The 13,798-nt window shown below is 42.1% G+C and overlaps 1 protein-coding gene across 1 annotated transcript in view; it reads right to left on the reverse strand.

The window, feature by feature from the left end:
- Positions 1 to 13,418, reverse strand: part of Erbb4 (erb-b2 receptor tyrosine kinase 4) — a 1,064,935-nt gene extending 1,051,517 nt beyond the window's left edge. The window contains exon 1 of the mRNA XM_036172732.1: positions 12,980 to 13,418. Coding sequence (XP_036028625.1) covers positions 12,980 to 13,061 — 82 coding nt within the window. The 5' untranslated portion in view covers positions 13,062 to 13,418. The remainder of the gene's footprint in view (positions 1 to 12,979) is intronic.
- Between the last annotated feature and the right edge of the window lie 380 nt (positions 13,419 to 13,798).

Raw genomic sequence — 13,798 nt, forward strand, 5'->3', positions numbered from 1 at the left:
ATGAGAATTATTTTCTATTGTGAGCTTGATTATAGACAATATAGTCTCCAGCCATGTCCAAGGTCTAGCAGGTACATAACAAACACTACATGTTTCTGATACCTTTTAATTTAGTGTTCTTTTGGTTATAGGCCTTCAAATATTTCAAATGTACATATTATCTTTTCCTATTGTTTCCCAGAATCATATTTCTTTCAACTGTCACAGGCTTTGTGAGAATTTTCTAGTGTAATTTTGCTTCATTTAGGAAACCTCACCAAAATTTATCCATGTGATAATACCTGAGACTTGCAGGATTGCTAGGTCCTGTTGGTTTGTGTGACAGTCAGTCACTAGTTTGAGAAGGAGTCTGAACCATCTAGCAGACTCAAATCACAACATGATCACAAAAATAATGGGATTTCTGTCTTACAAGCAGAAAAGAACTCTTCACTACACATGAAGTCTCATACGTGGCTTTGAAACAAAGATATTGCAGAGATTTCTACATGTTCTTATTATTGGCAGACTTGGAGCCATTGAAATGTCTTTGTTTTAATTTTTCTCTTTTCCCCCATTAACAAATCTACCTTGACAGTATTCATCTTGCCAATGAGAAATATAGTACTTAGAGAATTATTTTTGTGTAGCCTATAAATATTAAGCAAAAGCTGTTGAACTAGAGGAGACAGGCTTAATCTGCACCTTTCAAGGAATGATGGAGCCAGTCTGTAGGAGTAAAGGAGCATGTATCAGATCTAAATTTGCTAAACAAAATTAGATGCATGCCATTCTGTTGGTCTTATCTCTTTCTCTGGCTCACAGCGTGCTAATTCTGGCCCCAAGCAATGGAGTAAGCTCAGCAAAAATAATGAATGCCCCTTTCACCAACACTTGTGTGAAATGTTTTGTCTATTTCAATTTATCTCAAAGTCTTTTTTTATATATACTCTCAATTTTCATCCTGTACTTAAAAGAAAGAAAAGAAAAAGGCCAGCAAAGAATTATATCTGAATACTAATCACTTGAGTTCCCATTAATTCCAGGCACATCTTTAGAGGTTTTGATACATCTCCAGGGACAGTGGGCTGCTAAATTTGAAGTTAACAACTGGGAAATATTAACTATTTAGCTGATGTATTTTACATACTAAGTGTATGACTTTAACACTAATCCTTTTATTGTTTCTCAAATGTACTGATACATTAGTTAAAATTATCACCAAAGGTCTGTGGCCTCTGACTACTAATTTTAATTTAGAAGCATTGTTTCAGCCACTCCTAATAGTAATTGCAATTGTGACTAAAAGTGTCACATTTAACTTATCCAGAGGGTAAAAGTCAAAGATAGAATTTTATCCATACTAAATAATGTGATTAAAACCCTAGCGAGTTACATTTTAAGGAATAGGACCTTAATAATATAGCTGTCACATAAGAAAACTGGCAGTGCCATGACTCCATTAAACTACATTATAAACTACAGAATTAACACATGAGAAATCTTACACGACCCATTTTTAAAATGTCCTAAGATGCACAATGTTTACTCACAAGCAGGTTTACCACGATTCTTATTTACCATAAGAGTTGAACTTTTGAGCTTCCCTACACTGATGTGTCCCAAGGCCCTGTGCCTCGTTCAAATTTATTTACTTATTTATTTATTCATTTATTTATTTTTAAGGAAAGCATGCAAAGTCAGGTTCCAATATATTCCTATGCTCCTGCTTCAGGTCGATTTTCTTTTGTTTTGTTTTGCAAAGAAGATAAAACGTGTGGGAAGCTTGCCTGAATGTCGGCTGTGCAAAAACAAAACAAAAGATCAACAGTAAAACAAAATGAGGAGACTATAGTTTGCAACATTCATAGGGACCTGCACCAAGTCTCCTTAACTAGCAGATTTTTATTAGACAAATATCTTCACGTAGTTATAGGGGAAGTAGAAAGAGCTGCTGACCTGCAGCAAAGGGCCCCAGGACGTCTTCCTTGCACAGAGGGCAGATAGGTAGAGGAGCCATGCCACTCTTTTTGCCACTGTGAGGAAGGCGTGCAGGGCCCTAAGAAACAGAGGGGAAGCCTCTTGGCTTTTGGAACACATAATGCTGAACACACAGGCTCGCTCCTCCCCAAGACTTCCTTGACTTCTGTTTTCTTAACTGCAGGTAGGAACAGTGGTCTCCGACCCAAACTTTCTTATCGTGGATACTTTGTTTAAATGTCAGGTGTTTATGTATGTGTATGTGCGTGAGCCCGCGTGAGTCTATGTGGTTCACTACACAGGGCCAGGTGCCCACGGAGCCACAAGAGGGTATCAGATCCTCTGAAGGAAAGAGCTGCCACAGGAATGCATGGTCCTGAAGCACCCCAGTCCTCAGCATGTGCTGTTAACTCCAGAGCCTTCTCTCCAGTCCCCTTCTCAGTCTTAAAGGAAAAGGGATGAAGAAAGTTTTCAAATAACCTCTGACATTGGGCTGTCGTCTCCATGCCCATTTCTCACAAATAATAAGGTCTCAGTAATAAAGGCCTCACTTTACAGTTAGTTTGAAAAGTGGCATTAACTCTTTCAGGCAATTATAGGTTTAAGCACAGTTGGTGCGCCCTAGTGGCCTAGAAAGGTTGGCAGTTCCCTAGAATGAGGTAACCTGACAGGGGAAAATGTTTCGATGTATACTCTCCCTGGAAGGGTTTGAGGTTATAGACACTACAAACACATCACTCGTTCTCAGGATACAAATCAGTCATCTAAAAGAGCAGCCAAGAGAACCCCTATCATCTCCCTATTCAATTGCAATGCTAACACTTTCTTTACAGAGTGCTTCAAAATGGTAAGCATATGTCTAGCTGTCTATTTCAGGAACCCGAGAAATCTTAGCTATTACAAAGTTATATTATCACATCTATCTAGAAATAGAAAAATGTTACATTCTGTCTGTAATTCATTTTTTTCATGAGATTCTTATTAGTATTTCCCTGAAAACAACTATTCCTCCCCCACATTTGCAAGATCTCTTGATGACATATTTTATAGTGTGTTTTATTGCTTGCTGTCAGCTGTCCTTTATTAGGAAAAGGCTGATGTCTTAAACATCTTATATCTGCTCCTTGGGTATCCTTTTTTTTACGATGTGATTTACTTTTGATCATGTATGTGTATGCGCGTATCTGTGTAAGTGTATGCCACATATGCGTGGGTCAGCAGGTACCCACAGAGGCCATAGACATGGGACCCATGGAGTTGGAGTTACAGGTGGTTGTTAGCTACCTGATATGCATGCGAGGCATCCAGCTTCGCTCCTGTGTAAGAGTGATTCGTGCTCTGAACCACCAGGTGCTCTAATTTTCAATATGGTCCCAACCTGCAGAGGGGACATTGCTGGTGGTTGTTCGATCCCTAATACTTAAACAGATTAAAAAGTTTAAGTGAGCGCTGAAAAAAAGCAGCACTATAATTACCATTTAACCTAAAAAGAGTGGATTAAAAGACAGTTGCATGTGTTTAAGGATGATATTCACATTTTTTTTCAACTTGCCAAAAATAAAATGAACAGAAATACTTGGTATCATTTTATGAGCAAGCTCCAAAAATGGGCAAGGGTTTCAAATTATACAATCTTAAAAGGGCTCTACTTGAAGAAATAGCCTCAGAGGCACAAGAAAGCTACCAAAGAACCGCCCTGGGTAAACACCACTAATACCTATTATTAACAATTCTGTATTGATGTTTTAGAACAGCTTACATTGTGCACAAAATGATTTAATTACAAATAAGAACCGTGTGTGAATGAGCTTAAGATTATTCCAGCAAGTGTATATTATTCTTTAGTTTAAAGAATATTTTTAAGTGCTAACTATGTCTTTGGCTCACATTAGTCGGAAGCTGTCAACTTGTATTCAAAAGTGGAAACTGTATGGTAAATGGAAAAGGTGATGTTGAAAAGGTTCATAGGCTACTGTAGTCAATTTAAGGGAGAAATAAGGAACAGATGTGATTCAAAAATGAACTTACAATATGCAAAATCTTTTTTTATAAGGCATCAAGTAAGTCATGAATTACAAGTAAAGGAGTCAGCAGAAGTCAAGACAATAATTAGGCATGACCTTGGAAAGCTTAGTAGGTAGACTGGCTTTTAGGCAGAATACATCATAAGAAACTCTAAGGCATAAAATTGAAGACAATTTAAGCAGACTTTGAACCTCACAATGGGATTCACAGGGTATTTCAGAATTAAAACTATGATTTTTTTCTTTTTTTATTAAGAAAGTTTTTTATTCATTTTACATACCAATCACAGATCCCTTTCTTTCCTCCTCCAGCCCCTCCAGCCTCCCCTACAATCCACCCCCATTCCCTCCTACAAGAAGGTAAGGCCTCCCATGGGGAGTCAGCAGAATCTGGTACATTCAGTAGAGGCAGGTCCAAGCCCCTCCCCCTGCCTCAAGGCTGTGCAAGGTGTCCCACCATAGGTAGTGGGCTCCAAAAAGCCAGCTCATGCACCAGGGATGAATCCTGATCCTACTGCCAGAGAGCCTCTTAAGCAGACCAAGCTACACAACTGTCTCATTTATGCAGAGGACTAGGGTCCAGTCCTGTGGATTCTCCACAGGTGTTGGTCTAAATTTCATTAGTTCTCACTAACAACTAGGATTACTGATGTGTTGTATTAGAATCGTAATCTGGCAATGGTAGGAAGAAGTTCTTAGAGGCAAGGAGACCTTGTGGTACCATTTCCTTGACTTGTCTAAGATTTTTATTTAAAAACAATTTAGGGATAGATTTTTAATAAACCATGCAGTCAGTTTTTATTAAAAACAAACTGGTTTAATTGGTATCACTGTGGAGAGAAAATAGCTTGCCAAAGAACTTCCTAAAATGAAAGTATATGCATATGGAATAAATATTTTGGTTTTGTTGTTGTTGTTGTTGAGTTCTTTGAGGTCCCCACAGAAAGAAATTAATAAAACTAATAATCGAATATTCTGCAGGCCTACAGGGAGTAAGAACAAATAATGACAAAGAAAGATCTTGGGAACAGGAGTTGCCTAGACCAGAGTACTTACTACCATCTGAGACCTCTATTAGATTCCCCCTGTCAGTGATGGGGCTGGTCTTGAAATAGAGAACTACACATGCTGGTAGTTATTCAAGATAGTGGCATCATGGACTTGAAGAAGCCATGGACAAAGTTTTCTGTCCTAATCATCTATGAGATACCCTAGGGGAAAGAAGACCAGAAGACAGATATCCTGAAGGCTGGCTTTATATTGCCATTTATCATAAGGGCTTACCATGACTATTCATTAATACAGAAGCATATGAAATAGACATATTAAAACTCAAAAGATTAGCAAAGATCCAGTGGTAAATCTGATGGTTGATATAGCTGATGTTTGGGAGAAAAAAAGTGGCTATGTTCTTTTCTTAAAACACCTTTAAATTGTGTTTCCAAAGTGGCGATGAGCTGTGTGCACGTATGTTTAGATGCATGTAAGTAGACAAGCTTGATCTCTGTTCATTTAACTCCCAGAATTGAGAAACTGTGTCTTGTATATTCTTAATGGTGTGTAGCTTGCTTCAGTAACCCTTACAATATTGGAAATAACATGATTAAGAGTAATGATCCTGATATATCCTCATGAGAGACATTTAATGATGTTGCACAGGAAGTTTCATGGTGTCTATGTTAATCTTTTATGGATGGAGGGGGTCCATTTTCATTTCCAGTTCCTAACAGGAAGTGACTCTGCCTGCCAAAACAAGTTTCAAATCTCTCTCTTTTTTTTTTTTTTTCTGTCACTAGAACTCAAAAGAATGTGGATCATGTCCAAGAACACACAGATACTTCAAGGAGCTCATCCACAAGACGAGTTAAGGTAGATCGACAGCATTGCATGACACAAAGCCTAGAGGCAGCATCTTGCAGAAAAGCCAGTGAGAGAGTCACAATTGTGCCCATGAAACAAACCCACAAAGTCTCAAGATTGCAAACTCTCCTTCTGTAGTTGTTCAGAGGAAAACTGACATGAGAGAACACAATTGCCTTGGAAATAAGAGCCTTGGATTCAGGATAGGGCTGGATGACTCTCATAGACTCTTGAAATTTGTTGGTTAAAGGCCTCCACTAACTTGGAAGTGAGGAAGAACTCACCAGGTATTTTTTTACAGTCCATTTTGTTTAAGTAAATACATTATTATGGATAAGATAAACAGCCATCTCTACTTTTTAGTCTCATGAAGGAGATGCTTTAAAGTACCATTCTATACAAATCCTTATGTAGCTGCTACTATGTGGATTACAGGGTCTGGAGTAAGTACTGAGAATCAGGTATAGATCCTCATACATTTCTCCTAACAATGTGCTTTATTTTTTAATCATCTCATGATATTGCACAAATTATATATGCAATCCAATATGGTGACCTAGATACAACAATGATAGTGATGATCACACAGCCTTTGCCTTGGAGAGAACGATACAGCTGATCTGTTTCATCACAATTTTTGCTGTTCTCTTTGACCAAACCTTTTATTTATTCTTTTAATTGTCTATGAATTTTCGAACATGATTATGTACTTGATAGAAAATAACACAGGAAACAACACCCTGTTTCCCTCCGCTTCTAATTTCTTTACAAAACTGAGAAGACAAGACTAGATCAGGACCTTCTAAAGAGCAGTAGATTTCTCTAAAAACAGCAGAGAGAAAGGAGAGAACAGCAGAGGGGAAAGGTGCAAACACCAAAGACCTCCGAAGTAAGTTCCTAGAAGGTGGCTTCTTTCTTTAGCTTTAACAAAATCTGGCTATAAAAACCTGCTTTGGATACTTGGTCTACACACATGAACTTACCCAACAACAGGAGATTGGCTTACAAAAATAATTGTAAAACAATTGATTCCTGCTTCCTGTATGTTGAAACATCCATTTTCCAATGAAATCATTAAAAATATTCAAGCTTCTAATAGTTGAGACGTCCTATTTAGTACTAATAGAGATATGCAAATAGGCCGGAAGTCTAACCCATGCTCTCTCAAAGGCTTATGCTGGAGCCCTTAACTCTTACATTTATTTCCGTGATTTATTCTTTAGCATTTACTCAACACCAGAGCCGCTGATGTGCTCCCCACAGTGCAGGCCTCATCTTATTAAATTCTGTGTGACTGCTGCCCCCTGGAGTTGTGCAAAATGATGGGCGTATATGCAATCATTTATTCAAAAATAACTACAAGGCAATTACTTCCTGTTCAAAAAACTCTTTAGCTTCAGTCCCCAAATGGCCACACATTTTAACAGTGTATACTAGAAGTGAGAAGGCCTCTTTAAATCTAGAAAGGACTTGTTTCAGTATCAAACAGGAAAGCCAGAAAGTAACTTTAAAGCTTCTTGTTAAAGCTTAGAAAAACAAATTTGTTTATTTTGACATGTCAAAATAACAACAACTCAGAAAGACACGTAAACAATGAAATCTGAAAAGGCCATAGAGCAATTCCAAAAGTATTATCTGAGAGAAAGAGTTTTCACAAATAAATGTTGCAGAGTCAAGAACCTCTGAATGTCTTTAAACTGGTGGTTTCCTGACCGGAACAGCTTGTTAGTGAGTTTATGTTGTGTTTCTCAACACATGTGCAAATAAATGTCTTAATTGTATTGTACAACTTGAATTTCATGTACAAAAGCAATTAACTGGTTACTAGAATGTATCTCAACACCACAGAAGTCTTTAAACTCATTGTTGTGGAAAACTGCCCCCCAGTAGAGACATATACAGTATCTTACATGCATTCCCCCCAGGCAGTTAATCCCACTCACAAAGGCATGGAATGAGAAACTGAAAACATTAAGAATAACCTTATAAGAGCTGTCCCTAGGATGCAGGAATCCTGATTTAAAGCATGTGGTTATGGTCTGTGCTGTTCTTAATTGCAATATAGGCAGGTAAGTTCTCCTTACAATTATGTCAAAGTGCTACTGTTTCAGGAAACATTGAGCTATCATCTTTTTTATTCAGAACAAATAAATGAAAAAAATCAAAATACTTTCTCATTATAAACTCATATAAATAACTCTACTAGGAATAATGAAAATATTTTTCTCTGACTACTTGACATTTATAGTACATAAAATGAGTATTAGAAAAAGAGACTCAATTTAATTCAATATGGTGAAATGTTGATATAACAGACCCTGTATGATTATATAGTCTGGCAGGAAGTTGGTAGTATGATCAACTTCTACTCTGTAATAATACATTCAGCATGTCAGATAACCAGATGTTCTTGATACTTTTATAGACTATTGTAGATTTGAACACATATTAACTAATTTCAATGTAACTATTAACAACATATATACAAAAAAGTATCCCTGAGAAGCTTGAAATTAAGCAGATCAAATGCCAATAAATCTGCTGGTAACAGATTTAACCTTTCTGATCATTTGCTTCTTTTAGATTTTGGATACTTACACATCACTTCTGGACATCCAATGGGAGCAGAACACTGTAAAACCAAAAGTTATTGCTATTTTGAAAACACAAACTAAATTTTCCAAATAACTGACTGGTCATAGCACAAAAAGCAGTGCAATATTAAAGACATGCTAATTTAGTAAATTGTGTAAAATGTACACCTTACATAGCCATTAATCTCAAGGTGGCTGTAATCAAGCTTCGGAGAATTCCCAGAGCACAATTCCTTGTATCAGTAGCTTTTGTTGGACGGTCAATGGGAGAAAAGGCACAAGGGAGAGAGGTAGTGCTCTGTGCGAAGATTTGGCCTTGGAGTCTGGGCTTTTGAGATGCCCTAGTGATCTAGGATCGATGCCGTTTTATTTTCTTTCAGGAATAAATCTGAGCAATGGAATGGCTTACGATTGTTCAGCCAACCAGCCATATCAGATTTATCAGAAAGAATGAAAGCTGGCTTAGAGAAGTCCTGCAGTGGCTGAGTGGCAGGTCACAGGGAAAGACACACACACACACACACACACACACACACACACACAATGAATGTACTTAGTGCTGGGAGGGGAAATATATATTCATATGTGCCTAAACTCAAATAATATGTAAGGAATCCATAGTAATGGAAAGGGTGAGTGTATAAGACAGATGATAAATAGTACTTCTATTTAAGAACCAAAGAGATAAAAGCTCATGAATACTAAATATTTGAATCCATTCTGAGGAGGAAATATGATTTTCTATCAAGTGAATGCAGACTCTAAAAAATCAGTCAATGCAAACATTGTGTTCAGGTTAGAATAGAAAATACATAAATCTTACATCCCCTGCAAGCCCTAGTAAACATTCTGATGTAATTTGCTAATTAGGACACATTACCAGGGACTAAATGAAAAAAAAAAAAAAATATGTATATACAAAGCTGTAAGTGCTTCACTTTTCCAGAAATTTGACTTTCTATGAGTGCATGATTAAAATAAAGGCAGTTGAGTTGAAAAGAGAAACAAGGAATCATGGCAGCATCAGAGCTTTTCCACTTCATCTCAGCCCCAGAAACCTATAGGATTTTAAGTAATTTGCAGCTACAGTGAGAGGCAGTCATCTGTTTAGAAGTATTTGGAATGGAAAACATGTCCTTCTCTCAAGCTCTCTTGTACACACATGCATGGTTTTCAAAATTAAAGGAACAAAAGGCCTGTGATAGTGTGCCCATGGACATGCTCATTGTAAGTACACTTGGAAACGATGACTGAGGCATTTTTTTAAAAACTATGTAATATTTTTGTCATTTAACTTGTATTAATAATTTCATCTCAAATGTAGAATCCCACCTGAAGTTTTGGGGAAAATAATGTACCTTAAATTTGTAGATGTGTGCACTTTAATGGAATGAAAAGCAGGGGACTACGTAACTGGCATATGAGAATGAAAATGAACTTGTCCATCACATAGGGAGGCTTAGGAGAAGGTCACTTCAACACTACTGTATGTTTTTATTTCATTACAAAAGCGATATTGATAAGTCCCATCACAGAAAGAAGGCAAACACTTTAGAATTACCCCCTTCAGGTGGAATTGCCATAGAAAGGCCTTGGACTAAAAACATTTATAGATAAAATTTATCACTAGTAATAAGTCAAAAATTCCTCAGAATTATTTTTAAATGCTCAAAAGCTGACTTGTTTTCCCTGGAGCAAAAGAAAAGCCAAGTTTTCTTATGTACAATTTTCCCAAGAAACATCTTGAAGATCGTAGATGAGAATCTTCCACTGTATGGTTTTATTCCATTCACATACAGCAGTAAATAAGGTGCATTCCTTCTGCTTAAGAAATTAGCATTTCAAAAATATGCCACTCTCCCCTGAACTCCAAGCGTGTCTAATAATGCGAAAAGCAGATTGTCTTCCCTCGTTTCCTTAATTTGTTTCATCTAAAAGCAATTCACTCAACATCTTGTCGCCCTCTGGCAGCTTAGTTTACTTATCCGCACTTAATTTCTCATTTGGACCAAAACAAACTCCTCCAAACTGCTACTGACTGCTAACCGCGAGAGAGGAGACGCGCAGTATGTATTTACTTGGATAGACAGCCACACACATGCACAGCCACAGACACAGAACCTCACGCTCACCAGACAGCTACTTGTTTTTATAATAGCACTACATTAAAACCAGCTGAACTTTCTCTGCCAGGTGCGGTGGGGCGCCTGAAGTGTGTGGGGGGGGGGAAGGCCCTGGGGGCACTGACAGTGTCCAATAGATCACCGAAGTATGCTTGTTGTAATTATACCAGGGATGCACCCGAGAGCTTTTCTTTGTGCGGCCCTTTCATCTAGATCACTTTGTGTTTTGAACAAGTGAGGCTCTCTTTTGTGCCCCCAGAATTTCAAGTACAGAGTCACACACAGGAACAACAATGCCACGCTAATCCTCATGCTTCTAAATGGGCTCACTTGTGGGTCTGACGATTCATCCAGGGAACAGAGCAGAGAGAGCTAGGGCGCAAGCTGGTGTCGTCTGAGACATGGAAGGGGACAGCCGCAGAACTAATTTGGATTACATTCCTTGCCTAAATTTTGAAAAGGGCTTTTTGGCAGAGCCTTACCGGGAGCTGCACAGTTAATACCACATTGCTGCGGACTCGAAGCGGGGATCCCCCCAGCGGCCCAGGCCACGCCAGACAGCCCCCTGGTAGGGTGGCCTGATAGAAATTCTTCTCGGCTAAGCCTGCGTGACAGTCGCAAGTGTTTTTGAATGGGTCAATGTGCATAATCAACCCATTGAGGGGGAAAAGGCGAAGGGCTCTGAGTGGGTAGCTAGAATCCCAAGTCCTCGCTGCTGTGATCCCAGAGGTGGCTGGGGCCCGGGAAACTGGTATGCACGAAGAATTTCGGAGTCACTGGGAGTCTGCAAACGGCCAGCACAAATGGCGCACATGTGCCATTCGAAGGTCATTTTGAACGGCTCAGAGATTGTAACTTGTTATTTACTAGGCTAAAAGGAGGCGGGGAAGGGGGGGCGGAGCGGGAAAACTAGCAAGCTGCTGTTTTCTCGGTGAGGTCAGAAGGACACCCTCTGGGGACCCAAAGCTCTCCCTGTTACCACTCCTGAATGCTTTATCTCTTCAAGCTGACTCCCACGCTCCCGCCACCAGCCCCGGAAGGTTCCGGAAATCTCCCTGCCTCTCCAAAAGCCCTCTTCTCACCCCTCTTGGCCGCAACAGACACACCGGTTCTCCTTGGTCCTTTCCTGTCCCCTCCTCTCATCCCGGGGAAACTCCCAAGTGTCAAAAAAAAAAAACAAAAACAACAACAACAAAAAACCAAAAAAACTTTGAACTCCACCACCGCAGCTGCTGTCATTGGCCCTGGTAGCCCCAGCACGCCAGTAACACGGCGCTGCCTCTCGGGGTCAATTAGTCCTTTTTCTGTCCAAATACCTGGGGCTCCGGCGCTCGGGCCAACAGTGGCCGCTCTAGGGGTGCCGCCAAGGCGCCCGCCTCGGGCTAAGTCAATGAGCGCCACCCGTGGGCTCAGGAACCCCGCCGGGCAGTAAACAGAAGTTGGAAGGACTCAGGCCAATCGCAAGTTGCACTACTGGAAGAACTCTTCCGGGAGCAAGCCCAGCACCGGGTGGGAAGGCCGGGCTCTGAGCACAGTAGACTAGGATTTTTTTTTTTTTTTTTTTTTTTTTTTTTAAAGAGATCGTGCAGGCAGGAGAGCAAGCGCCCCCAAAGTCAATCGCAAGACAGCTCCGGGATGCCAACAGAGGAGGCCCAGAGTCCCCTGGCCCTGGCCGAGGCGCGTGCCCGGTGCGCTCCAGCTACTGGGGGCCCCCGGCTCCGCGTCCCGTGTGACCCCGCAGGGTACGGGAGAGTCGGGCTGGCGGCAGCACGCAAGCACGCTCAGGTGCCAAGCCGGGCTCCCGGCCCGCGCTCCGCTCCACCCGCGGCAGCCCTGCACCCCAGGAAGGCCAGGCAGGCGCAGCCCAGCGACCTCCCTGCGGCCCGAAGAAGAGGTGCAGAGATCTATCGGGGTTTGGGGTTTGTTTTGTTTTGTTGTTTGTGTTGTTTCTTTTTCTTTCTTTTTTTTTTCTTCTTTATTTTCTTTTTTCCTGCCCAGCGGGAGGAGGAGGGAACCTCCACGGACCGGCTTCTGTCTCCCACGCCCCGAACAAACGGGCGCCACCAGAAGCGATCCCGCTTAGGCTCCCAGAAAACGCGCGAGAAAGAAAGAAGGGGGCTAGAGAGAGAGGAGGGGGGCGACAAATAATCCCGGGGTGGGGGGCAGGCAGGGGAAGCGGACTCATTGGCAGCATCTATTAAAAAACACACGCTCGCGCGCGCACACACACACAAAGGTAAGTTTGGGTTGGAGCGAGGGGGCGACCCAAGCCAGAAGCCAGCCGGGTCCCTAGGGTTCCCTCGAGCCTGGGAGCCAGTAGGTGACAGAAGGGCCGAGAAGGAGAAGGAAGCCACCCGAGGCGGTGGCGGGTTCAACAGCTGGAGCGCGAGAGGGAAAACCGCGAGACTGCGCGACCCACCTGATTGAGAAGCGCTGGGCTGGACGGTCCCCGTGGCCACCAGAAGGCTCCCCCAGACCCACAGTCCGGTCGCCAGCTTCATTTTTGGCAAGTCTCAGATCCCGCGCTGACAATTACATGTCCAAATGGCATAGCCCCTTGCGGGCACGCGGAGGAGATTCTTCCCCCCCCCCCCTCTGTCGGGAGCGCGTGGGGGGCGCGAGGGGGGCGGGCGCGGCGCGCGCGGTGCACGGGCTCCCGGGGCTGGCGAGCTAGTCGGTGCCGGTGGCTTCCAGGGCCCGGGGACCCGGGGACCCGGCGAGGGACCGCGGGAGAGTGCGCGCGGGTGGGAGTGTGCGCGACTGTGCGGCTGGTGCTCCAGGCAGGACTGTGCAGCAATTTCCCCGAGTGCTCCTCCGCTCGCTCGCACCCTCCTCACTTTCTCACTCGCTCGCTCCCCCTCTCTCCTCTCTCTCTCTCTCACACTGGTTGGTCAACAATAAAAAGAAAGAGGGGGGCAAAAAAAAGAAAAAAAAAAAAAAAACAGGCTTCCAAAAAAAGTTGATTGCAAAGAGGCGGCAGGGTTCCGGCCTCTCCCCCAAAGCCGGGCTATGTTCAGCTCTCTCTTCAGTCTCCTTGCACCTCCTGTCCAAATCTAGAGAGAGAAGGAGAAGGGATGGGAGGGTGCTTCTTTGCTTCTCTTCTTCGATCTTGTCCCCCCTTTTTTCCCTCCCTGTCAGCTTTCCTCACACTTGTCCAGCCATTGCGGTAATTAAAGCTCCGAGCGTCATATCCAGCGCTCCACGGTCTCCAGCCGCAGCCCCACAGAGAAATTAATAA

Source organism: Onychomys torridus, chromosome 23, assembly GCF_903995425.1.
Source record: "Onychomys torridus chromosome 23, mOncTor1.1, whole genome shotgun sequence".
NCBI lineage: Eukaryota > Metazoa > Chordata > Mammalia > Rodentia > Cricetidae > Onychomys > Onychomys torridus.